This window comes from Oncorhynchus masou, chromosome 1, assembly GCF_036934945.1.
Source record: "Oncorhynchus masou masou isolate Uvic2021 chromosome 1, UVic_Omas_1.1, whole genome shotgun sequence".
Lineage (NCBI taxonomy): Eukaryota > Metazoa > Chordata > Actinopteri > Salmoniformes > Salmonidae > Oncorhynchus > Oncorhynchus masou.
The window spans coordinates 22,857,052-22,874,333 of NC_088212.1; the positions used below are offsets into that span (position 1 = coordinate 22,857,052).

General features: G+C 44.4%; 1 protein-coding gene across 1 annotated transcript in view; it reads right to left on the reverse strand.

The window, feature by feature from the left end:
- Positions 1-3,187: 3,187 nt before the first annotated feature.
- Positions 3,188-17,282, reverse strand: part of LOC135539461 (voltage-dependent N-type calcium channel subunit alpha-1B-like) — a 183,754-nt gene continuing 169,659 nt past the window's right edge. The window contains exons 45-53 of the mRNA XM_064965362.1: positions 14,556-14,663; positions 13,948-14,069; positions 13,497-13,666; positions 13,125-13,260; positions 12,806-12,922; positions 11,197-11,226; positions 10,109-10,313; positions 4,660-4,880; positions 3,188-4,141 (exon numbers count right to left, since the gene is read on the reverse strand). Coding sequence (XP_064821434.1) covers positions 3,569-4,141; positions 4,660-4,880; positions 10,109-10,313; positions 11,197-11,226; positions 12,806-12,922; positions 13,125-13,260; positions 13,497-13,666; positions 13,948-14,069; positions 14,556-14,663 — 1,682 coding nt within the window. The 3' untranslated portion in view covers positions 3,188-3,568. The remainder of the gene's footprint in view (positions 4,142-4,659; positions 4,881-10,108; positions 10,314-11,196; positions 11,227-12,805; positions 12,923-13,124; positions 13,261-13,496; positions 13,667-13,947; positions 14,070-14,555; positions 14,664-17,282) is intronic.

The following is a 17,282-nucleotide window of genomic DNA, read 5'->3' on the forward strand; positions in this document are numbered from 1 at the left end:
TTTCCCGAGATTCTCCGAGCCCATATCCTGTTCAAAATCATCAATAGCGGCTTCAAGAGAGTAAATAGCCACTAATAATATCAACAATTCTATCGGATATAACATAGCTCTTGTTCTGTTTAGATACACAACAGCAATGACAACAAAAGTAACAAAACATTATCATTAATTCAAATATCTTTGTGGAAAGACTCCTCTATATGTTAGGTTGTCAATATTACTTTACATCGAGAGAAAAAATGGAGGTATGTTTGTTGGTAAAGTGCTGTCTTGTTTTAGGCAGGCTCGAGATAGTTGATGCTTCAACCGTTTCCCGCGACTCGAGCATCACCGGGATGTTGAACCTTGTGTATTTTGGGAAATGTCTCCGCCCACTGTGGGCTGTTGACCAATGACATTGCGCCGTTGACACCTACAGAAGATACACCTTCACCCATCCATCCTAAATCGATAAACATCAACTGGCCATTCATCGTCTGCTTATCCCATAAATAAAACATATTCCAGCTATTATACATATTGAAGCATGTTTGTTTCATAGTATTTTTTTAATTCAAGGAACTTGGTTGCATACAAAATGTAAATGTAGAAACAACTTCAGAATTCTAAGTCTGGCCAATAAACATAATCAGGCAACAAACATCTCACTTTCAAGACCCAAATAATGTTCCAGCTCTGTTGCATGGCTGGAACTATCAACATTGTTCAATACTGTTTTTATATAAAGTTTTTTTTTCCAACAAACCCCACAGTTTATATCAAAGATCAATAAAAATGAACAAGAAATGAACAGATGGCATCAAAAAGTACCAAGATGTACATGCACATACATTGTCAGAACATGCAAACATTATTTTCTCCAGAAGCCACATGTACACTGCAGTTGGTATGCAGAACGAGAAATAGGAACAGTTCAATGTTTGGCAACCAACTGTTAGAGACTAGGGTGTGGATATGTTTCTTGTGAAATAAATAATACAAGAGGCCACAGAGATGAAGGAAGAGACTGATTGTATATGTATGTTTTTGACCCACTATGGCAACATGTCAAGGGGTAATCAATTAATGTATCTGTACAATAATGTGGAGAATTTGTTCCTGTCTTATACAAAATAAAACCATTACAGTTTATTCAATATTTCTGAACACCCTCCACTGAAGCGATCACCCCTCTCAGGTGACCTGACACAGAACAGATAGAAATAACCATAACATTGTTCACTTACTGTTTAAGACACAGGTTTACCTCTTGACATCATCAAAATGGGCAAATTGTATGCATGCAAATATATAGAAGTTGCTGTATTTCTAAATACTTTATGAATTTCCACTTTACTCGTTGTGCCTAATGCATTTTTAAATACATTTTTATCATTTAAAAAAAACAACGTTCTATATAAAACATTTGGTCACCATCATGCTGAAGAATGAATCTGGAGATCTCAGCAAGTAAAGCTACAGAATGGATGAAGTATATGACCTTAGTGTCTTGTTGCATAGCCCTACTTTCCCTGTCATCAAAACCCTGCTTCTGGGAAATATGCAGTACAGAACCCAGATGAGTCTGTGGTCATGGCAACACCTGGTCCAACCTACAGTATCTCCGCTACTATCAATAATTGAGCAACACCTTCACTGGAGTAGAGCATACTTTATACAGCATACCTGGTTACATTCCACCCCCAATGTACTGTAGAATAGAAAAGTGCAGAAACTTTTAGCTATCCAAGAATTAGATCATCCATCCCAGGGCAACATTTTCCATGATATTATATTACTATCCATGTATAATATCTGAAGCTTTTTAGAGGCAGATGTGAATCATCAACATCAGCGGTTATCATGGGATGGGTAGATAGAAAGATAGAAGGTGTGAACCAGATTTATATTATAATCAGATAGCTGGGAAATCCTCTTCTTAAAAATGGAAGCTGAGATCGGGGGGCAGATCTTAGTCACGTGGGTCCGAGCCAATGGGGAGACTTAAACCTTACCACAGAGGGGTCTGAGCCAATTGAGAGACACAGAGGGTGCTAGGGCCCCAACTCAGCACACTCTCTCATCAGGGATCTGTATTCATCTTTGCTTCTCAAGAACATCCATCCAAAAAGTGCACACTGTTTGTTTATCATCAGATTCCTTATGTTCTTTACTAAGTCTGCAGTTCTAACATTGAAACAGAAGGCAATACAGAGGTTGCAATGCTATCGCAGTTGAGTATCTTCACAAGGAAAATAAATATACACTACTACATCTTCATAACTGTGGTCAACCAGGTTAATGATTTAAACATGCAGTTGTATTACTCTGATAATGTCTTTCTAACTGGACTGATATGCTACTAATGCAATTAATGCATGTTTGTTAAGTGTTCATGATATATGCTTTTGCACTAGCTTTCATTGTACCCCTCACATTGATTAAATATATTTACCAAAAAGACAATTAAACAAGAAAAATATCAGCAATCATAAGGTACTTAGTCATTTCCATTCAAATGTTATTTTTTTCTCAAATAAAAGTTAGCGTTTCTCAGATAAGGCTGGCTGTACATCTCGTTCTCCTGCAGAACTAGCCAATTGAACAAACTGCTTCAGTGTTGATGCTTTCCAAAAACGGTTGACTTTGCATCTTTACTACAGTATATCTAAAAAGGATAGGCACTTTGTATTAAACATTGGAAGCAGAGAGTATGTAGAAACATTAGACCTGAAATTATGACAAACTGTAAGCAATTTACATAAACTAAGTGGTTTTTACATCATACAGAAAATGCAGACAGTAAAAAGATAACATCTACAATAGTTTTATATAAAACAAATAACATTTAATTTCCATTCCTAATTTCTCTCTAGTAGTGGTAGGTAAGTTTGATGGTTCAACAGCAGCAAATCAACAATCATTGTCTGGAATGACGGCATCGATCCCTCTGCTCTATCAGGCTGTATCTTCTGACAGGAAGGGGTTGGGCTACTATATAATGGATTGGGCTACTGTAAATCCCTTTATATTATCGAATGGTAAGAGTCCCAAAGCAAAGCAATAGCTGTTTAGGATATTTTCCAGTGTGTTTCTTAGGGATGTTTCAATAAGTATTTCCTAATCATGTGTTATTACACTTGCTTAACAGTGTCTAGGTATTGTCATGGGACTTTCCATTGAGCCGATCACTCTGCTCATCGCAGAGACAGCAAAGAGGGCTGCTGCTCACCCATCTCTACTCTGTGTACCTGTAGGAGGGTTTCTTATGCCACTATCTGGGTCAATATCAAGACTGAAAAATAATTACATTTGATAAAGAAGCAAAGCAAAAGTGCCCTCCATGAAAAATGCCATTGTCTTCAGTGCATAAGACACCTTACAGTTGGTCAGATCCAACTGAATTACCAACAATTCACCAAATCCACATCCACTTTCATATTCATCCAGGTCCTAAAAATGCTGCTGTTTTTTATTTCCCATAATTAGCTTATCATACAGCAATCGTGTAAACTAAAGCCTTCAAAAAAGATGATAAAACTCATCACGATTCCTCAAAATGCATTAAAAACATCTGTTCAAAGCCATGCTAGCACCATTCATCCTCCTCTGCCTCGTGATAGTACCTGTGTGGCATGGCACCAGAATCAGAGCCCAGGCTGGCATTGCCATTACCACCAAAGGTAAAGTGGCATTCGTTGGGCACCACACGTCTCTTCTGGGGTGGTGGAGGCAGGTGGAGGGCCCCCGGCCTCATTTGAGGACGTGCAGTCCGAGGGGAGCGTGCTCTGGCAGCATAAGGGCTCATCAGCTCGTCCCGGAGGTTGCAGTACGGGCTACCCCGGCCCTGGGGGTCACTGTGACTATAGCCCAGGAAGGGCTCAGAGCTGATGCGGGTGATGGGGGAGGGGATGTGAGAGGTGCCACTATGCAGCAGGGCATTGTGCTCAGACAGCCCACGGCTCAGCCGGCCTGGACTCAGGGTGGGCAGGCCGCTGCCACACTGGGCAGACACAAAGTGCACAGGGGAGGAGTTTGCAGTCTTGAACGTCACCCCGGGGCGGGGGGTCAGGGGGGTCTGTGGGAGTTGCCTGCGTCCACGGCTAGGTGTGATAGCCCCTGAGGTCAACATCACTGGGCTGCCTTTAACCAAACCACTACCCTAGATGAAAATTGGACAAATCAATTTGAAACAATAAATAAATAAAAAAGATGAGACCACACAGGAGAGGAGGTGACAGGGGGACAGGGTCACCAGAACGAAGGGAAGAGGAGAGATGGTAAAGAAAGAGAGCATAGTGGGAAAGGACAGACAAAACAACCAGGAAGGACAGAGAGATGAAAGGACAGGACAGTCATTGATGGGAGGGAAAAGATAGGAGAAGACAGACAAAATGGACAGAAAATGGTGAAGAAGAACAAGAGTGGAAAGAGAATTGAAAGGCCATGAGTGGTTGCACTAAAGGGCAGAAAGAAGAGAAAGTTGAGTTTCAGTGGAGACAGAAACAGAGAGCAGACATATCATCACTAAGAGAGTTGCACACAATATACACTGTGCTGTACTAAATCAGACAGACATAAACTTACGGATAATGTCTAGAGTGTGTATTATTCATTGCATACCCTGATTCCTTTCCTGCCCTGCTCGTATCCTATCCTACCCTGTCCATGCCCTCCCACCTGCTTGTTGATGTTGGGTTCCTGCACCTCGCTGGGGGAGGTGGCATAGCTGGTGGTGGCAGACTTGGTGGTGTGGCAGTGTTCCCTGCTGCTGTAGCGATCACAAGAGTAGTAGCGCTGCTTCTCCCCTGCCGTCGAGTGGTTCTTCCTCTCATGGGAGCGGCCGCGGTCCTGCACCCTGTCTCTAGATGAGGGCTCTGCAGCCGGGTCTCCTGGTGCACCTTAGTGGAAATACAAACCAGGGTTAGTGTTAGGCCAGGGTTAAGATTGAACCAGGATGTTGACATGAAGCTAGAGTTAGGGTTGAAGTTGTGGTTGAGACTAGGGTTAGGCTTGGATGTGGTCAAACCTAGCCTAATCCTAATCCTAGCATAACCCCAATCTTGGCATAATCCTAACTCCAACCCTAGCATATGTTCAATCCTGGCCTCAATTACCGCCTGGTACGGCAACTGCTCCGCCCACAACCGTAAGGCTCTCCAGAGGGTAGTGAGGTCTGCACAACGCATCACCGGGGGCAAACTACCTGCCCTCCAGGACACCTACACCACCCGATGTTACAGGAAGGCCATAAAGATCATCAAGGACAACAACCACCCGAGCCACTGCCTGTTCACCCCACTATCATCCAGAAGGCGAGGTCAGTACAGGTGCATCAAAGCTGGGACCGAGAGGCTGAAAAACAGCTTCTATCTCAAGGCCATCAGACTGTTAAACAGCCACCACTAACATTGAGTGGCTGCTGCCAACACACTGACTCAACTCCAGCCACTTTAATAATGAAATTGATGGGAAATGATGTCAAATATATCATGAGCCACTTTAAACAATGCTACCTAATATAATGTTTACATACCCTACATTATTCATCTCATATGTATACGTATATACTGTACTCTATATCATCTACCACATCTTTATGTAATACATGTATCACTAGCCACTTTAACTATGCCACTCTGTTTACATACTCACCTCATATGTATATACTGTACTCGAGACCATCTACTGTATCTTGCCTATGCTGCTCTGTACCATCACTCATTCATATATCTTTATGTACATATTCTTTATCCCCTTACACTTGTGTGTATAAGACAGTAGTTTTGGAATTGTTAGTTAGATTACTTGTTGGTTATTACTGCATTGTCGGAACTAGAAGCACAAGCATTTCGCTACACTCGCATTAAAATCTGCTAACCATGTGTATGTGACAAATAAAATTTGATTTGATTTGATTTGAACCTAACCCAAACCTAAACCCCCTCCACCTCTGAATTCCCAATTCAACAGCTGATTGCACCCATTCTTTACCCTACTCTGAAACATAAGATTCTTAAACACGTACAAAGGACAGACTATTAGCAGGATTTTTCTTCCCTAAAAATGATCCTCTCCTCAGCATTGCCCTGCTGAGACAAGAGTTGCCCATAAATTAGCAGGTCATTGGGTAGCCTTTGGTCTGTCAGTCCCTTTTATCTGTGTAATAAAGATCAGCTGCAGAGCTCCACTGTAACATCCATTCCTGAACGATGCCTCCATTGAGCATAGTGCTGATCTCTATAACAGATGAATCCCAGCCAGCTGGGCTGTGGTCTGCTTCTCACACTCTGACTGGATGGAAGGCAGTGAGGCAGCGAGGCAACAAGGAATAGAGGCAGTAAAGCAGCGAGGCAGAGAGGCAGTGAGGATGTGAGAAAGAGAGGCAGTGAGGAAGAGAGGCAGCAAGGCAGTGAGGAAGAGAGGCAGCGAGGCAGTGAGGAAGAGAGGCAGTAAGTAAGAGAGACAGTGAGGAAGAGAGGAAAAGAGACAGTAAGGCAGTGAGGAAGAGAGGCAGAGAGGGCTATACATTCTAGTAACACTGGGGGAACAGTGGGCTTTATGGTTAAATACTCACATTTTGTAATCAAATCAAATCACTTACACATGGTTAGCAGATGTTAATGCGAGTGTAGCGAAATGCTTGTGCTTCTAGTTCCGACAATGCAGTAATAACCAACAAGTAATCTAACTAACAATTCCAAAACTAATTTCTTATACACAGTGTAAGGGGATAAAGAATATGTACATAAAGATATATGAATGAGTGATGGTACAGAGCAGCATAGGCAAGATACAGTAGATGGTATCGAGTACAGTATATACATATGAGATGAATATGTAAACAAAGTGGCATAGTTAAAGTGGCTAGTGATACATGTATTAAATAAGGATGCAGTAGATGATATAGAGCACAGTATATACGTATACATATGAGATGAATAATGTAGGGTATGTAAACATTATATTAGGTAGCATTGTTTAAAGTGGCTAGTGATATATTTGACATCATTCCCCATCAATTGCCATTATTAAAGTGGTTGGAGTTGAGTCAGTGTGTTGGCAGCAGCCACTCAATGTTAGTGGTGGCTGTTTAACAGTCTGATGGCCTTGAGATAGAAGCTGTTTTTCAGTCTCTCGGTCCCAGCTTTGATGCACCTGTACTGACCTCGCCTTCTGGATGATAGTGGGGTGAACAGGCAGTGGCTCGGGTGGTTGTTGTCCTTGATGATCTTTATGGCCTTCCTGTAACATCGGGTGGTGTAGGTGTCCTGGAGGGTAGGTAGTTTGCCCCCGGTGATGCGTTGTGCAGACCTCACTACCCTCTGGAGAGCCTTACGGTTGTGGGCGGAGCAGTTGCCGTACCAGGCGGTGATACAGCCCGCCAGGATGCTCTCGATTGTGCATCTGTAGAAGTTTGTGAGTGCTTTTGGTGACAAGCCGAATTTCTTCAGCTTCCTGAGGTTGAAGAGGCACTGCTGCGCCTTCTTCACGATGCTGTCTGTGTGAGTGGACCAATTCAGTTTGTCTGTGATGTGTATGCCGAGGAACTTAAAACTTACTACCCTCTCCACTACTGTTCCATCGATGTGGATAGGGGGGTGTTCCTTCTGCTGTTTCCTGAAGTCCACAATCATCTCCTTAGTTTTGCTGACGTTGAATGTGAGGTTATTTTCCTGACACCACACTCCGAGGGCCCTCACCTCCTCCCTGTAGGCCGTCTTGTCGTTGTTGGTAATCAAGCCTACCACTGTTGTGTCGTCCGCAAACTTGATGATTGAGTTGGAGGCGTGCGTGGACGCGCAGTCGTGGGTGAACATGGAGTACAGGAGAGGGCTCAAAACGCACCCTTGTGGGGCCCCAGTGTTGAGGATCAGCGGGGTGGAGATGTTGTTGCCTACCCTCACCACCTGGGGGCGGCCCGTCAGGAAGTCCAGTACCCAGTTGCACAGGGCAGGGTCGAGACCCAGGGTCTTGAGCTTGATGACGAGCTTGGAGGGTACTATGGTGATAAATGCCGAGCTGTAGTCGATGAACAGCATTCTCACATAGGTATTCCTCTTGTCCAGATGGGTTAGGGCAGTGTTCAGTGTGGTTGAGATTGCATCGTCTGTGGACCTATTTGGGCGGTAAGTAAATTGGAGTGGGTCTAGGGTGTCAGGTAGGGTGGAGGTGATATGGTCCTTGACTAGTCTCTCAAAGCACTTCATGATGACGGAAGTGAGTGCTACGGGGCGGTAGTCGTTTAGCTCAGTTAGCTTTCTTGGGAACAGGAACAATGGTGGCCCTCTTGAAGCATGTGGGAACAGCAGACTGGTATAGGGATTGATTGAATATGTCCGTAAACACACCAGCCAGCTGGTCTGCGCATGCTCTGAGGGCGCGGCTGGGGATGCCGTCTGGGCCTGCAGCCTTGCGAGGGTTAACACGTTTAAATGTTTTACTCACCTCGACTGCAGTGAAGGAGAGACCGCATGTTTTCGTTGCAGGCCGTGTCAATGGCACTGTATTGTCCTCAAAGCGGGCAAAAAAGTTATTTAGTCTGCCTGGGAGCAAGACATCTTGGTCCGTGACTGGGCTGGTTTTCTTCTTGTAGTCCGTGATTGACTGTAGACCCTGCCACATACCTCGTGTTTGAGCTGTTGAATTGAGATTCTACTTTGTCTCTATACTGACGCTTAACTTGTTTGATAGCCTTGCGGAGGGAATAGCTGCACTGTTTGTATTCGGTCATGTTACCAGTCACCTTGCCCTGATTAAAAGCAGTGGTTTGCGCTTTCAGTTTCACGCGAATGCTGCCATCAATCCACGGTTTCTGGTTAGGGAATGTTTTAATCGTTGCTATGGGAACGACATCTTCAACGCACGTTCTAATGAAGTAACACACACCGAATCAGCGTATTCGTCAATGTTGTTGTCTGACGCAATACGAAACATGTCCCAGTCCACGTAATGGAAGCAGTCTTGGAGTGTGGAATCAGCTTGGTCGGACCAGCGTTGGACAGACCTCAGCGTGGGAGCTTCTTGTTTTAGTTTCTGTCTGTAGGCAGGGATCAGCAAAATGGAGTCGTGGTCAGCTTTTCCGAAAGGAGGGCGGGGCAGGGCCTTATATGCGTCGCGGAAGTTAGAATAACAATGATCCAAGGTTTTGCCAGCCCTGGTAGCGCAATCGATATGCTGATACAATTTAGGGAGTCTTGTTTTCAGATTAGCCTTGTTAAAATCCCCAGCTACAATGAATGCAGCCTCAGGATGTATGGATTCCAGTTTGCAAAGAATCAAATAAAGTTTGTTCAGAGCCATCGATGTGTCTCCTTGGGGGGGAATATATACGGCTATGATTATAATCGAAGAGAATTCTCTTGGTAGATAATGCAGTCTACATTTGATTGTGAGGAATTCTAAATCAGGTGAACAGAAGGACTTGAGTTCCTGTATGTTTTTGTGATCACACCACGTCTCGTTAGCCATAAGGCACACGCCCCCGCCCCTCTTCTTACCAGAAAGATGTTTGTTTCTGTCGGCGCGATGCGTGGAGAAACCCGCTGGCTGCACCGCCTCCGATAGCGTCTCTCCAGTGAGCCATGTTTCCGTGAAGCAAAGAACGTTACAGTCTCTGATGTCCCTCTGGAATGCTACCCTTGCTCGGATTTCATCAACCTTGTTGTGAAGAGACTGGACATTGGCAAGAAGAATGCTAGGGAGTGGTGCACGATGTGCTCGTCTCCGGAGTCTGACCAGAAGACCGCCTCGTTTCCCTCTTTTACGAAGTCGTTTTTTTGGGTCGCTGGCTGGGATCCATTCCGTTGTCCTGGTTGAAAGGGAACACAGGATCCGCTTCGCGAAAGTCGTATTCTTGGTCGTACTGATGGTGAGTTGACGCTGATCTTATATTCAGTAGTTCTTCTCGACTGTATATAATGAAACCTAAGATGACCTGAGGTACTAATGTAAGAAATAACACGTAAAAAAAAAAATGCATAGTTTCCTAGGAACGTGAAGCGAGGCGGCCATCTCTGTCGGCGCCGGATCAGGGTATTGGCACCAGTCGTATAACATATAACACAAAGAGATCCCTAATTGCACATTAAAAACATGATGTGTTTATAGCGTGTGTCTGTGCACTAACCAATGGTGCTTGGCGTCCTGTCCAGTGACCGCTGCTTCTTGTCCCTCTCTCGGTGGTGGTGGCAGCGGTGGTGGTGGTGGTGATGGTGAGGCCTTTCTTGGGTGTTGGGCCTCTCCAGGGTGTATTCATGCAGGCTCACCTCCTGGGGGCGCTGGGGGGCGTGGGTGGACGCAGAGCGTTTCACTGGGCTGCAGTCAGGAACAGGCTGTGTGGGACCAATAGGAATAGGTGGGGATCACTGACTTGTCCATGAGGATAGGGATCACTGACTAGTCCATGAGGAATAAGGATCACTGACTAGTCCATGAGGAATAGGGATTAAAATGAGCCCGTCCTCCTATAGCTCGTCCCACCAGCCTCCGCTGGTGTATTCTACAGCTCTCTGACTCCATTGTGAAACACCATTTCCACCTAGTGGAGATACATCTGTCCTGCAGAGCCTTGCTGCAAAAGATAATACTCACATTTTCACTGTCCTCAAAAACATAGCAGCCTACCTAGATTGTTGTTGGTAAAATCATAGACATGACTACCAATTTCCCTAAGTCTTAGATGCCTGCTTGAGGGAAAGAGCATTAAAGAGGAAACTAAAGGCAGTGTCCACCTGTAGCAGCATACCATTCTCTCTCCAAAACAGCTCCCTCAGATCACTAGTTTACTACTGACAAACTCCATGGGCTTGGTATCTAAGAGCAGGTTGGCATCAGCAGCTGTGTTTTAATGAGTGTTGTACAGTCCCCACAGAATGATCAAAGGAACAGTCTCCTCGACGAGGCACTGTACCTGGCTAGACATTTGATTTACAGTTTTACATTGAGCTTAACTCTCATCCTAAAATCACACAGTATAGCCCCCACATTGTATATGATAGAACACACATGTATACTGGGTTGTTAATGTCCTACCTAGTGTCAAACACTGACATACTGTACAATCATATGCTTGCAGAACCTACCATTTTACACACCTGTGCGGCCAGTTAATACTAAATAGAATCTAGTTTAACACATACTAGTACTTTGGGATCAACAAACAAAGTAGAGGAGGTGTAGAGGAGATTATGAGGGAGAGGAGACAGGGCTACGTACTGCCAGCAGGGAGTGGCGCGACTTGCTCCTCTGTCACACAGCACAGGTGGAGGAGGAGGAGGAGGAGGAAGAGGAGAGGTCCATGGGAAAGCATCAGGCCAGTGAGACCGGAGACAATAGGAGGGTAGACGGAGAGAGGTGACATTGAACAGTTAGGAGAAGAATAAAGGAGAAGCAGCTTGAAAATGACAGGTGTCTTAACATGCTTATTAAAAATAAATGATCCGCTTGTAAATATGACATTGTTACGTTTAAATGGCCACTGAGGGAATTTGGCTTTCAGTATGCTCTTTTTAAAAGAAGGTGAAATCTCATTGCGTTTCAGCACCTGGCAATAAGACAGAATTACCCATTCCAAGCAGACAGAACTCCCCCATGTCTTTAGATACTCAATAACCCCTTGACCATTAATAGTAAGATATCCTAGAAAACACATCTGGCTCTTTAGCTTTTGTTGTTGTGAGCCAAGCTACTGACCTGGCAGAGAGCCAGGTGGGGCAAGTCTATTGGCCAGAGCTGCCTCTAGGGAATCAAATGGGTTTCATACATATTAAAAGGTGCTGAAACCACTAAATCAACAAGTACAGCCTCTTATCATCCAGCACTCCAGTTTAAAGGGATTTGGGCTTAGATTCTCACTGGGCTTCTTTGAAAATGAAACAAGGGGCATTTTCCCTCTTCGAGGAGCTTCATGTGAGGGTTCATGTCTGCCTTGGGTGTCACATGTCACTAGTGCACAAAGAGGATGTTGAGGAGGTGGAGGCATGCTGGGAGATTTACGGCCCTGATCGTGCTGGCATCGCCAGGGAGAGGGAAATGAGGCATTACCCCAAAAAGGAAGGGAAAAAATGTAATTAAGCAATGGAAAACCAACCCGGAGACAGAGGTAAATCCATCTACTGTTTCGGGGTAGAGTTCACGGTACATGCCTCCACATTTCACTCTAACAATAGCAAGCCATCTCAGAAAGGCCATCTCTAATTGTATTGTTGAAGGATTTCCTGCCCTTAGAAGAGGTGAGAAAAATTACACAACAGGTCACGAGGCAATCCTCTTCTCCTCTCATCCCATTTATCGCTCTTTACATTCTCTATCCTATAGTAACTTGATTACTCTCTTCTTCCCTGAAAGCATGAGGGATCACCCCTCTCATTTTCTACACCCATCCATTTTGAGCCACTATAATCAGTTTCCAGCAGAGGAAAAACGATACTGGACAAATAGTTGGTGGTCTGCCAGACTCTAATCAAATTCTCAAAGACTTCTTCTGTGCACTAAAAGTAGGATCAACACACATCCATTCTAACCTGAAAGGAATGCACTTAAACACAACAATCGATTAACATCAATATCACTCAGGAAATGAGGAGCTATTTATATTTCTTGGGATGAATTGAAGGATTTTTTCCCCCAGCAGTTATACTGCAGTAATATCGAATGAAATTCAACCCCCCCATAGAGATGGCCACCTGACCATAGTAATCTACCCACAGTATAGCCAATGAGAAACACCATGCAACCATGCTTTCCCTAAGAGAGTATAGTTATGGCATGGAGCATCTGCTGTGCTTCACAAATGATGTGTGTGTGTGTTAGGGTGTATCTGTACCTGCAGCTCTGCGTTGAGGCGAGGCATGGACACAGCTCTTCCCTGGCTCTCCAGTCCAGACCCAGGACCAGGCACTGTGCTGCAACTGGTGTCCATCTTCCTCATCTCCACTGACTCCTGAGGGACATATCACACACTTACGTACACATACACGAATGCATGCATGCACACACACAGATAAGTGCTTGCACAGAGATAAGTACATCCAGTCAAGTAAAGTACTGTGAACAGATACATCAGGAGAGAAAATGCAGGTAGCAGGCCATGATGTTCATGTGTGTGTAATAAAGCAGAGGGCAGCCTGGTCTGGCTACAGTACCTGGGGGATGGTTAGGTTTGGGACATCCTCAGACTGGCCCCTTTGGACAGGTGTCTTATTCCTGGGTCTGTGGACCTCTCTAGACTTCTCTGACACCCAGGAGGATGATCCTATCATGGTGCCATCATGGCCTGGCCTGAATTATTAGACATAAACAGATGAAGATGTTACTGTCATTCTAGTAGTATTTAGTCTTTTTGCCAGGATAGTCCACTCCACTCAGTTACAATTGCCACTGTTTTCCAGGTGGTCTGGTCATAGAACTATCATCTGATTGTTTTAAAGTTAAAAGCTTTAAAATGATAAAGTATTATAGTATTTTATCCCAAGACAAGAGAGACATTGCCACTGGCTGTATGTTAGTGAACTCACAGTGTGCCTCCGTTGTTGAGCAGGGTGGAGCTGGGTCTAGGTAGGGCCTGAGACTGGGGCTGAGGCAGTAGCTCACAGGGAGGCTCCACGTTGGTCATGGCCTTCTCCTTCACTTTCTCCTGCTTGTGAGTCAGGGGCAGTATTGGTTTAAACAGAGCCCCCACCTTCCCCTGTGGATGAAAGACGGCAAGATGCTGATATACTGAACATACTGCACAATATTGATCCAGGTCTCTACCGTCAGAATATAATCAATCAAAACTTGAAATTTGAATCAGCATATTGGTTTTGGCAGGACATGGTAAAAACATTTTCATGGGGGGGAATTTGTGACTCCTGGGTATCAGTAATAATGTGTGTGTGTGTGTGTGTGTGTGTGTGTGTGTGTGTGTGTGTGTGTGTGTGTGTGTGTGTGTGTGTGTGTGTGTGTGTGTGTGTGTGTGTGTGCTACCTGGGAGCCAGTAGCATTCTGCTGCTGCTGTTGCTGTTCCTTGAGCCTCTTGGCTCGGTTCTGCTTGTAGTAGTCAAAGATCATCAGGGCTGCATACACCTTCCCAACAGTAAGCTCATTGGCTGAAAGAGAGACAGAGAGGAGTGGGTGAGGAAAACTGCTTTCTCATCCATCTCTATTGGTCTCATCCAAACCTTTTGATATCACTTAATCTCCAATACAATTCAGTCAAGCCAAAGGTATCACTTGTAACAAAGAGTGATTTAGCTGTTTGAAGAAATTTGGTGCATGCCAGGCTTGAGAGAAGGAGCATCTGTCTAGAATATCATTGTTCTCAGGTGAGATACTTAGATCCTGCCACAAGATGTCAGTGGAGACAAAGCCAACGACTAGAATCTTAACTGATGGCAAAGTAAGAGCAAGGGTTCTGGTTGTTATGGCAATATATGTGTCATATTGTTTCAGAGTGAGGAGTCTGGGGCTTGCCACTTTAAGATGTAGCATGAAATACACTCTAAGTATCTTTTTTGTAAATATTAAATATATCAGTGACAAGTACAAGGTTCAGTGACAAGGTTCCGAGGGGACTGCCATGCAGATGTGCTTACGTTTGTGTGGTGTCACCAACAGATCCATAGTTTTCTGTGAGAGGCTTGGCCAAACCTGGGAGAGCTCTTTCTTCAGCTCAGCATCAGAGAGACGCTGGGCAACCATCCCTGAGGAGAGGATCACAAGAGAAAATAGAATCTTCTAGCATCAAATACACACAATGATCTAATTCAAGAAATACAGCATAAAGCAACAAAGACAGGAAAGCAAACATGAGTTTTTAGAGTCTTTGTGGAGGTGAAGCAGACAGAGAATAAAGAATAGCTCATTAAAAGCGGCAGTGAGCAGTGAAGCTAGAGAAAAGCATAATATACAGTGCCACCCTTCACTCTGCAGGCCCTAAACACAAAGCCCACCACAGAGTAGGCTAATGACACCCAATGGGACCCAAATATACTAATGCAAACCCCTCTGTAAGCAACAAACAAGCAGCATTTGCACCTGCTACACATCCAGGGGACATAACGTCTGCCTGCCTGCCTGTCTGTCTCTCTGTCTCTCTGTCTGTCTGTCTGTCTGTCTGTCTGTCTGTCTGTCTGTCTGTCTGTCTGTCTGTCTGTCTGTCTGTCTGTCTGTGAAGACAACAAGCTACATTTACAACAGTTTTTTGCTTGAATTAAAATGCATTGCCTCTTTTAGGCAAGTCATTTACAACTGCAACCTGGCCAAGATAAAGTAAAGCAGTGCAACAAAAACAACAACACAGAGTTACACATAAACAAACGTACAGTCAATCACACAAAAAAATCTATGTACAGTGTGTGAAATTTTAGAAGATTTGGGAGGTAAGGCAATAAATAGGCCATAGAGGAGAAATAATTACAATTTAGCATTAACACTGGAGTAATAGATGTGCAGATGATGATGTGCAAGTAGAGATACTAGGGTGCACAAGAGCAAAAAGATAAATAACAATATGGGGATGAGGTAGTTGGGTGTGCTATTTACAGACTGGCTGTGTAAAGGTACAGTGATCGGTAAGCTGTTCTGACAGCCAATCCTTAAAGTTAGAGAGGGAGATATAAGTCTCCAGCTTTAGTGATTTTTGCAATTGGTTCCAGTCATTGGCAACAGAGAACTGGAAGGAAAGGCGGCCAAAGGGGGTGTTGGCTTTGGGGATGACCAGTGAACTATACCTGCTGGAGCGCGTGGATGTTGTTATCCTGACCAGTGAGCTGAGATAAGGTGATGCTTTACCTAGCAAAGACTTATAGATGACCTGAATCCAGTGGGTTTGGAATATGTAGCGAGGGCCAGCCGACGAGAGCATACAGGTCGCAGTGGTGGGTAGTATATGGGGTTTGAAGACAAAATGTATGGCACTGTGTTAGACTACATCCAGTTTGCTGAGTAGAGTGTTGGAGGCTATTATGTAAATGACATCGCTGAAGTCAAGGATTGGTAGGATAGTCAGTTTTACGAGGGTATGTTTGGCAGCATGAGTGAAGGAGGCTTTGTTTGCGAAATAGGAAGCCGATTCTAGATTTAATTTTGGATTGAAGATGCTTAATGTCATTCTGGAAGGAGAGTTTACAGTCTAACCAGACACCTAGGTATTTGTAGTTGTCCACATATTCTAAGTCAGAACCGTCCAGAGTAGTGATGCTAGTCAGGCGTGCGAGTGCGGGCAGCAATAGGTCGAAAAGGATGCATTTAGTTTTACTAGCATTTTAAAGCAGTTGGAGGCCATGGAAAGAGTGTTGTATGGCATTGAAGCTCGTTTGGAGGTTTGTTAACACAGTGTCCAAAGAAGGGCCAGATGTATACAGAATGGTGTCGTCTGCGTAGAGGTGGATCAGAGAATCACCAGCAGCAAGAGCGACATCATTGATATATACAGAGAAAAGAGTCAGCCCTAGAATTGAACCCTGTGGCACCCCCATAGAGACTGCCAGAGGTCCGGACAACAGGCCCTCCGATTTGACACACTGAACTCTATCTGAGAAGTAGTAGGTGAACCAGGTGAGGCAGTCATTTGAAAAACCAAGGCTATTGAGTCTGCCGATAAGAATGCAGTGATTGACAGAGACAGAGACACCGTACTGTTTTTTATCGATGCCGGTTATGATATCGTTTAGGACCTTGAGCGTGGCTGAGGTGCACCCATGACCAGCTCGGAAACCAGATTGCATAGTAGAGAAGGTACGATGGGATTCGAAATGGTCGGTGATCTGTTTGTTAACTTGGCTTTCAAAGATTTTAGAAAGGCAGGGCAGGATGGATATAGGTCTATAACAGTTTGGGTCTAGAGTGTCTCCCCCTTTGAAGAGGGGGGATGACCGTGGCAGCTTTCCAATCTTTGGGGATCTCAGATCATACGAAAGAGAGGTTGAACAGGCTAGTTGTCAGGATTTGGCCAGGGTTGTTCCGGGTTTTGGTCACTAGATGCCCCCATTGTGCTTTTTGACCTTATGTTTTTTCCCTTGTTCCCCATTATTATTTGCACCTGTACCTCATTTCCCCTGATTGTATTTAAACCCTTAGTTTCCCTCAGTTCTGTGCTCTGTGTTTGTATGTTAGCACCCAGCCCTAGTGTTCTGTGTTTTCTTGTCGATTCCGGTGGATGCTCTTGTGGAATTCTGTTTTTGTTTTTGAGTGTCTCTTGAGGCTTTTTGTGCTATTCCTACCACCTTTTGGATTTGCCATTTTTGTATTTAAGGACTTCTCCTTTTTTACTTTATTAAATACACCGTCTTAAGTACTGCTGTGTCTGCCTCATCTTCTGG